Source organism: Solanum tuberosum, unplaced genomic scaffold (assembly GCF_000226075.1).
Source record: "Solanum tuberosum cultivar DM 1-3 516 R44 unplaced genomic scaffold, SolTub_3.0 scf00479, whole genome shotgun sequence".
Taxonomy (NCBI): Eukaryota; Viridiplantae; Streptophyta; class Magnoliopsida; order Solanales; family Solanaceae; genus Solanum; species Solanum tuberosum.
In genome coordinates, this window is record NW_006239404.1 from 396,421 (window position 1) to 406,342 (window position 9,922).

At 35.7% G+C, this 9,922-nt stretch overlaps 1 protein-coding gene across 1 annotated transcript in view; it reads right to left on the bottom strand.

Moving 5' to 3' along the window:
* The window catches only part of LOC102584910 (uncharacterized), a 26,120-nt gene extending 17,580 nt beyond the window's left edge, over window positions 1-8,540 (bottom strand). The window contains exons 1-7 of the mRNA XM_015303849.1: window positions 8,371-8,540; window positions 7,948-8,095; window positions 7,782-7,871; window positions 7,281-7,346; window positions 2,458-2,549; window positions 1,672-1,737; window positions 1,518-1,584 (exon numbers count right to left, since the gene is read on the bottom strand). Of these exons, the coding sequence (XP_015159335.1) occupies window positions 1,518-1,584; window positions 1,672-1,737; window positions 2,458-2,549; window positions 7,281-7,346; window positions 7,782-7,871; window positions 7,948-8,095; window positions 8,371-8,540 (699 nt within the window). The remainder of the gene's footprint in view (window positions 1-1,517; window positions 1,585-1,671; window positions 1,738-2,457; window positions 2,550-7,280; window positions 7,347-7,781; window positions 7,872-7,947; window positions 8,096-8,370) is intronic.
* Between the last annotated feature and the right edge of the window lie 1,382 nt (window positions 8,541-9,922).

Consider the following 9,922-nt stretch of genomic DNA (forward strand, 5'->3'; position numbering starts at 1 on the left):
TATATATATATATATATATATATATATATATATTTCACGCCGAAGGTATTGAGATCGACTGAACCCATTGATTGTATGTTATATCATCTAGTACTACTAGTTTTATTAGTTTAATTATATAAAAACAATTATAGTGCCAAAAAAATTAGGAATTTCAAAAGTGACAAACTTGAAAATTTTGAAAGATTAAAGATATATATATATATATAAAGTGCTACCAATAACCATGTGTTACCCAACTTTAGAAAGAAAAATAAAACAAGATAGATATAAGATTCAAATTTCTAAACTCACTTAGAGAGGTGCACCCAATCATCATTGCATTATATGATACTCTAGTGTGGGTTCACATAACTCTCTCTTGGAAAAAAACGAAAAGAAGATTACTCCATTGTCTCAGTGTTTTACATAAATCAAACACTATAAAGGAGGGTAAGCTGCAAATAACAACCAGACCATCAATTTCACTTCAAATAATTTTTCCGAGGTTTATGTTCCATGCAAAAAACAAAGAGCATGCAGCATCTCCAAACAGCATTCACAAAGCACTTTCTCCCCCTTCCTCCGCCCCCAAGGCTTACCCAAAATGAATCAAGAAGAAAAGATATAAAAGGATGATCCACATAATTGTAAATCAGCCTTTGAAACAGGGGATCAGACTCATAGAAACAATCCACTGAGATATAATCCTTGCCCAAAATATCAGTATCTTCCATCTAGTTTCCTCATGCACAATTAACTGATGATGGTTTAATGCAGTCAAGTTGAAACCAGTTTCTCTCACCATCCACATCATAGAAACAAACAAGCCATTTTGAACGGTATTTTCAGTCATGATCTTATGCATGGGAGATGATCAAAATATCAGCATGATGGCTTAGGGTCAAAAATCAGCAGAAAACACTCATAAAGTTTTAAAATTATAAATTAAAATGGAGAAAAAAAAACCTACTATCACCTGCTGCTACCTCTCATCGACAACAACAACAAAGCCAGTGAAATCCCACAAGATGGGGTATGGGGAGGGTAGAGTGTGCGCAAACCTTACCACTACCTCTTAGGAGTAGAGAGATTGTTTCCGAAATACCCCCAGCTCAAGCAAATCAAAGAAGAAATCAAAATAAAAACTTTTTGGAACTCTTAGTACTTAATGATGCCAAAAGACCTCTTATTAAATGCATAATACTGTATAAAATAGGATATTAAACTGACCACTCCTCTAGAACATATAACGGCCAACTGAATTTACTCATTCCCTCAACTTTCAAACAGATGATAAATTAGAGATGAATCCCCTCCATACCAATACTTATCATGGCCAAGTGCGATATGAACTTTAAAACACAGTATAAGTGACTAATCTAAAGTATATAAAACCTGATTTTAAGATAAAAAAACCATTATTTTTGACAGAATAGCTTCTCCCAAAAACCATCTTAACAAAAATGAATCTACGGTGCACTGATATAACTCAAGGGGAACTAAAGAAGTATGTGCAGCAGAAGGATTAGTCTTACAGAATATGCTGGTATCCATGAAGGTTTCCGTAAACAACGTAAGTTAGCCAAATCATTGAAGTCATCCCTACACTCGGGAAGAAGATAAATTATGTAAGATAATAGTAAGCAGATCATCCTTTAGAATACTGAACTAGAAATGTCTTTTACTCACAACCAAGGTGGAGGAGGACAATGAATATGTGTGACTTTCATACTATGGACATCCAAAACACCTGACCTGTAAAAAAAAAAAAAGGAGACTTACAAACAACTAAGGAGTAGTATATGTATTAGTAGTAAAACAAGTCAGCACCAACACTTTGGTAGTATGTCACAATTAGTTACAAATAAATAGCTAATAATCAGTACTTAGCAATAAATATCACACACGAGTATACATTGACAGACAGGAGAAAGTGGTGATTGCTCTTTGATTTCATCCGCTTGCTCTCACACTTCAGTGTGTGCATTCGAGACATGTATGAAATATCTGTGGCTGCTTGATGCCAAAGGTACAAAGGTACCACAACGTCAATTAGCATAAGCGTGTAATATTAACTTCAGCAATCCAAAATAAAACACCCAACATAGGACCTACTTTCATGCAGGAATAATCAGAAAAAACATAACGACAAAGCCTTGGAAGCATGCTAAGTGTATGGGTCACGTGAAAATCTTTGATCATGATTCATGACTCGGTGAGTTCCCTACTCCACCTCAAGTTTGAAATAATCTTATTGACACCACCATTACGTAACAAGAGTTCTACCAAAAATATTCCAGTACCTTCTCTGTTACACAAAAGTAAGTATGTGAATGACCTGACATCAATAGAACGCATTCCAATAATAACAGAGAAAAGCCACCTAATAAGCAACGCATAATTCAGCACACTGGGCGTAAAAATGCATCAAGAAGTAAAATGAAAGAATGTCTATGCATTTCCTTTCCAACTTACCAACCATCGTCAAGATGAAATGCCAATTGATTTTGACAAGATGGATTTATGTCAATGGAGTGTATTTCCTTCGATACTATATTTGACTGAGCCTGCAAAATGAAATCTTGAATAAGATAGAAATAGCAAATGTATGTAAATTATGAGAATAACTATAGATAATGTGAAAACGGAAGAGAAGATGAGAGGAACTCGGCTTGATTATTCCCTCAAGCTATTGTGGTTTAAATAACTATGTTCAAAGGTCTTAAAAAGGAAAGGAAATCAATACCTAATTACAAATCACAACGATTCTAACTCTCCCCTTCAAGTTGGTGCATACAAATTTTATGTACCAAGCTTGCCACATATATAACTCGTCTTGGGACGGCTAGGGACTTTGTGAATATGTTGTAAGCTGATCATTTGACCGCACAAACCTTCTGACAAAAATTACAACCAATCTTTGTGTTTGTTTCTCTTGTGAAACACTGGACTTGATGCAATATAAAGTGCAACTTCATTATCGCACACAAGTTTCATTTCCTTAATCTCTCCAAATTTCAACTCCTTCAATAGTTGCTTGATCTGTCGCCACTACCATAGCATGATATTTTGTTTGTGCACAGATTTAGCAACAACATGTTGTTTCTTACTTTTCCAAGATACCAAATTTTTCCCAACTAGAACATAGTATCCAGAAGTGGATCATCCATTAGGGTATGACCCTACTAGTCTGATATCCAACAATTTTCTCATGTCCTTGGTCTTTGTAAAGTATTCCTTTACCTAGAGCAGATTTTAAGTATCAAAGAATGCAATTAACTGGAGATGACTCTCACAAAGAGAATCCAAGAATTGACTTACAACACTAACCAGGAAGCCAATATCAGGTTGAGTCACAGTGAGATAGTTCAACTTTCCTACCAGCCTCCTATATCTCACAGGATCATTGATGGGCTCTCTGACCAAGTAGGAGCTTAATATTTGGATTTGATGAAGTATCAATAGGCCTACAATTTGCCGTCCCTATTTACTCAATAATACCAAGTACGTACTCCATGAAATGGCAATTGAACTGCAATTCCTAATTTGGATTGAGTAACCCCAATGCCCAAGAAGTACCTCAATCGACCAAGATCCTTAGTCTAAAAGTGTTGAAAAAGGTGATGTTTCAATTTGGTAATTCCCTCGTCACTGTTACCCGTGATGACTATGTCATCAATGTAAACCACTAAGTGCATGCATGAAATTGGGGAAAAGTGACGATAAAACACAAATGATCAGCTTCACTTCATACCATACCATGTCAAATGCCTTAATAGCCATGCTTAACTTCTCAAACCATGCTCGAGGAGACTGATTCAGACCATAAAGTGCTTGTCATAGTCTGCACACCATGTTACTAGACTCCCACTGAGCAACGAAACCAGGTGGTTGCTCCATATATACCTTATATTCAAGTCTATTGATGATTTCTTAATTACCGTGTAAAATAGTAAAGTTGATCAATCTATTAATGATTTCTTAATTACCGTGTAAAATAAAAGTGTCCATCTAATATTGGATGGAGGGAGTATAAGTCACCATGATTGATAATTTAAAATATTTAAAAATAGACTTGTTTGAATCGTGAAATCTGGAAGGTACCCCATGAATTGAGACGCAGGAGTATCTTTTAGGTATTTAAATACATTGTGTAATTGACCACTGGTATTTCCTCTCAAACAATGGCTAACACTAGGATTTTACCCCATCTATGTTTTTCCTTTTCATTTCATTAATTAGCTGCAATATTTTTGTCAGAGTCCATCAAAAGTTGCAATGGAATTAGCTAAAAAATTTATACAAAGTATTGTGTGCACGGAATAAGAGTATGCAACACTCTTTCCACTTCCAAGAAATTACAGTAAGTATGATTAGACCTCTCATGCTTAGATGAAAATAAAGTTGATCATACTCTAATTTTAATTGCATCAGTAAATTATTTTGGTTTTCGCATTACCTTTCACATTATATTTAACCCTCTAGTATTCTTATTTTGTCTTGCCTTGTGAATAGCTTTAAAAAATGCATAATTTAAAATAAATAAATAGTTCAAAATTTAAGAAAATTTTGGACTTCGTTTTCATATTTATGTTCTTAACTATTATTGTCTTAGAGCCCGTTTGGCAATACGATATGAAATGATGAGATGAAGTTGAAGTTTTGTTTGGACATGCAATTTGAACTTTTTATGTTGAATGTTTTCTCATAAACATAAAAACTCCATAAGTTGTCAAACTATTAAAATTGTCCCAATTCTTTGTACATCTTACAAAATAAGCAAAAGTTTATAAAATCGCACAATACACAATCACAAAGTTATTCTAAAAAAAAATATTGATCAAACTTTAACTTAATAAAAGGATAAAATTGAACATAAGTTGTATTGTACTAGTCTTTAATATAATCCTCTCACATAATACGGACAATCTTCTCACGTTGAACTTGCATTTCACAAGACACAACAAGACAAAATAAGAACACAAGAGGGTTAAATATAATGGGAAAACCAAAAAAATTAATTTACTAATGCAACTAAAATTAAAGTATGGTCAGCTTTATTTTTCATCTAACGCATGACAGGTCTGATCATATTTTCATATTTACTGTAATTTCTTGAAAGTGGAAAGAGTGTTACATACTCTTATTTTGTGCACACAATACTTAGTTTGTATAATATTATTAGTTAATTCCATTGCAACTTTAGATGGATGCTGACAGAAATATTGCAGCTAATGAATGAAATGAAAAAGAAAAACAAAGATGGGCTAAAATCCTATTGTTAGCCATTGTTTGAGAGGAAATACAAGTGGTCAATTACACAATGTATTTACATACCTTAAAGATACTCCCTTCGTCTCAATTTATGTGGCACCTTCCGGATTTTGAGATTCAACCAAATCTATTTTTGACCAAAATTTTTTGTATATCTTTTAAATATTTTAAATTGTCAATCATGGTGACTTATACTCCCTCCGTCCCATATTAGATGGACACATTTTATTGTACATGGTAATGAAGAAATCATTAATAGACTGATCAACTTCATAATTAAAACCCTCTCATTCACTCCTAAATTTATACGCTCAAGAACTTCAAAAAAAAAAACACTCAAGGCTTCAAGAAGCAAGCTCTAAGGTGCATTCTCAAGGTCTCTTTCCTACGTTCTTCATCAAAAGGTATGTTTGAACATTCCCCATATCTCAAACTACTCATACAAGGTTCATTTCTATTATTCGTATTTTCTAAAATACAAATTGAGGTTAAGGTTGAGAGATGCTTTCATGAAAATTGATTACAAATGTTCCTCTCTTGTTAATTGTGTTCAAATTACTTTATTATGATTTCGGAACTTGGATTGTTCGTTTTGAATGGGTGAATTGCCTCCTATGATTTTGAAAAAAGTTTTTTGGTATCAATAACAGATTTGAGAATTTGTGAGATTTTCAAAAGCTTTGGTTTAAAATGACGAACAAAGGGAATTTCCCATCCCGGTTAAATGTTAATGATATTGCATTTTTATGTTGACTTATAACTTGGAAAGACTTGAATGATGGCATTGAACGGAATGCTTTAACATAAATGAGTCTTTGATTTTCAAACAATGAGTTAAGAGCTTTAAATGGTAAATTATACATTCAGCATGGTTATTATGGCTTGCAAGTGTTGGTATGACGATACTAATGGAAATATACCTTATTTGGATAACTTTAAATAAACGAAAACTTGTAAAGGTTTTAATGGGGGCTTAAAAAGAGTTTGGTAGTATCACCGACAAGGTGTAAGGTCCTCGTGGCTCATCACTCGAATCCGCATTTGCTGACGTGAAAGGTCCTTGTCCTAAAATAGGGTTGACCATTGTATGTTGTTAATTGGAGCAGCCTCTAGTCTTTTCTTTGGCGAAAATTGGTTTGTCAGATTCTTATATTTCTCAAGTCATGCAGCATACATGGATTGGGGCACTGGTCGGGGGGAGGCCGAACCCATAAAGCCCATGGGTCGCTTTTATGTTGTTGAACACTACCCTACTCAAGATTAATGGTTTTCGAAAGGTCGATGTCTAAATGCTTTGGGTCTGCACTTATGATTTTGTCTTTCCTTTATGATTATATTGTATGAATATATATTGTTTGTCTTTTCCCCCGGATTGTATACCAGTACTGACCGTCCTCAGCCGCTACATCGTTTCATGATGTAGGATCATTCATGGTTTCGGGCAATAGTAGATCATTCAAAGACAACAGTTAGCGTTGTGGTGAGCTTTCCATCTTCCGAAAAGCGGACTTCTCTTTTATCCGTCTTTCCTCTGGTTTTCATGGTATTATCGAGGGCCATGTCCCGACGTAGATATTGTTATTATGTTAGTAGATATTTCGTAGACCTATGGTTAGTTGGAATTGGTTATCTTATTAAGAGTCAAATTGGTTTTCCTCTTTGAATTCTTTTGAATATTAATTGTAATGGGCCTCCTTTTCTGCATTGGTATTTGTATTGGATTATCCAGGTTAAGTAGGTTGGTTGGTGCTCTCGGGCCTAATTGAGTTCCGAGTGCCATGTCACGTCTAGGGTGGGGTCTCGGGACGTGACATAAGAATATCGGGAAAATTGATAATTAGGATTATCTGTACTCAAACATGCAAAATACTAGCTTCAATGCCCTACTCGGCATGTTAATAAGTATACCAAGAAGAATCAAAAAATAGAATATATTGGGGAATGGAAAGACTAGATGATGTCACTATAGTTATTACTGTAGAATAAGATAATGGCTACCTAACATGAGTTACAAGTAAACATACCTTCAAAGAAGCAATTCTCTCTAGCTCAGATGCCAATTTAATTGCTGTCATAGGAGAATAACTTACCTGAAAACACAAAAGCTCTCTATTATACGCAATTAAGAATTTTACCAAAGTCATTGGGAATCAAAGATCACTTACTTTCTCATGTTCTACTTATTGATGGCGTAAATACAATTCACATGATATCAATAACCAAAGATCCTTTTTTTCACTTTCGATCGACTAAAGTTATTAATATTTTTTATCGTAACAATAGTGAAATAAGAGATTTCATTATATATTTTCTCAAAGCCTCAAATACAAAAGACACAAGAACTCACAATGGAAGAGAAAACAGGAGCAGTTCAAAAAAAATTTTGAGAATGGTAACTTAGGAGCAGTTCAAATTTACTAGTCAACTATTAAATCTGACATGGACAACAAAGCAACAAACTATTTTCCTATATGTTGCATCATGATTGGAAGCCTAGAATAAAGAAACACACATAATATTAATACCACTCTGTTATTCTGGAAAGCTGCAGACGATCTTCCACCACGAATATCCCACATGTAAATAGTTCCCTGCTTGCTAGCTCCAAATATAACCTACTATTTGGAAAAAAGAAAATTTACAAATGGAAGTTGTTGATAGCTTTCAAAAAGAATCCATCTTAGTCGTAACCTGATCATCTGCATTCAATTTGATACTGTTAAGAGGACTATTAGAATTGGTTGCTAGCTCAAGACATGGAAGATCACTGGCTCTTCTATCCCATATATTTATAACACCAGAGACATCAGAAGCAAGTAACCTGTTGAAGCAAGCATATCACTATTCATTAGGGCCTAGAACAAAATATGGAAGTTATGGAACTACAAACCTTAAACTCCATTTTATAATTATAAATGAAATCAGAAAAGATAAACTATAAACATGTTACAAAAATATAATTTAAGGTTGCAACTTATAAAAAAATATGTAGAATAAACACAAAAATGATTATTTAGAAAACTTAGTCTAACAAGAAATGTGACAATGAATATTGGATGGAGGGAGAATAGGTTTTCTCTCTAGGGACACGTTAGGTGCCTGTAACTTGCACACCTCCCCAATGGCACGGGAATGACCGAAGAAAACCACCAACAAATTGCCAGCAACAAATGGAAAATGTCAGCAGAAGGAGCACCCAGTGACACAGGATCCTGGTACAGGCAAGTTGAAATAAACCATGAAGAATCAGGATAAATTTGATGACGAAGAGCTTCAATGGCCATATTTACCGAGTAGCAGCACAATCTGGAAAACATCATGTAATGACCCTAAAGGCCATTTTTGGAAATTTTCAGAAAATTACCATTTAACCCCTCCCGATAGTGAACCCGGTTTTTGGGTCGTGACACGTCACCATCTCTAATTGTGAACAAGGTGCAAGTACAAAACAGATAGATGACCCTACTACCACACCAGTGAATTTGACGGGATCAACCAATGGAATAGTACCAATGGAGCCAACCTAGGTCTCTTCACCCCCTAAGGTTGACCCGAAACCTGACGAGACTGTGAAACTATGGGGATTCTACATGAGATGCTAATGAGGGGACTTGGGCTGGTTTGGTAGTGGGCAACAAACTTGCTTCAAAAGGTATGAATCTCTCATACGTTTCACCAGTGATCGAAGAAGGTGGAATCATAGTCCATCTACTGAAGGAGGATCTTGAAGGTGGGAATCAGCAACGGGACAAAGATCTCATACTATATGTGGTAGGTAATACACCAACAATTGGATCAGTAGAAAAGTTAATTGCTATGCAGTGGAACTTTGTGTCGATAAGGTATTGTACAACACTGATGGCTATTTTGTGATTCATTTTAGTAGTACCAAAGAGAGGTCATTTTCTCTGGACCTTACACACTGAATAATAGACCAATGATCATAAAGGCCTGGACAGTTGAGTTTGACTTCATTGAGGAAGTCTTAAAGGCCATTCCTCTGTGGATGAAGCTTCCTAATCTTCCCCTAAACGGCTGGAGCAAGGAGGCACTTAGCAGGATAGGGAGTGGCTTGGGGAGGCCACTTTGTGAAAATGAAAGTACAATTAAGGCTGAGAGGATCTCTTATGCCCGGATGCTAGTTGAGAAGGATGTAACTAGGACTTTGCCCAGCTCTATTAATGTGGGTGATCCTACTGGGAAGGAAGTGGATCAAACTGTGCTTTATGATTGGAGGCCACTGCACTGTCCAATATGCTGCCAAATAGGCCACTCTTGCCCTGCAATGAGAATGAAGAAAGATGCTGTGCAGGCTGCAGACCAATAGGAAAAAAAGTAAGGGGTCTAATAGAAGCAGGAATGAAAGGTGAACAGGGTTTTAGATCCTAGCACAGATGATAATATTGATACCCAGGTAAGACTTAAGAGTCGGTTGCTTACTGATGGAACTTATAGTAGTATAGTAACTGCTAATACATCTATCTCTACTGAAGTACTTGAAGGGGGCAAACAGTGAAAGGCAAATCAACTGCTAAGCAAGTGGTGTTCCACAGTGGCAGGGAATGGGGAGCCCAAATGCTTTCATTGTCCTTGGTGATACTCGTACTTCTACTTCCCAAGCCAGACTGGAGTTAAGGGGTGGAGTGATGAAGCACCTGACCCCCCC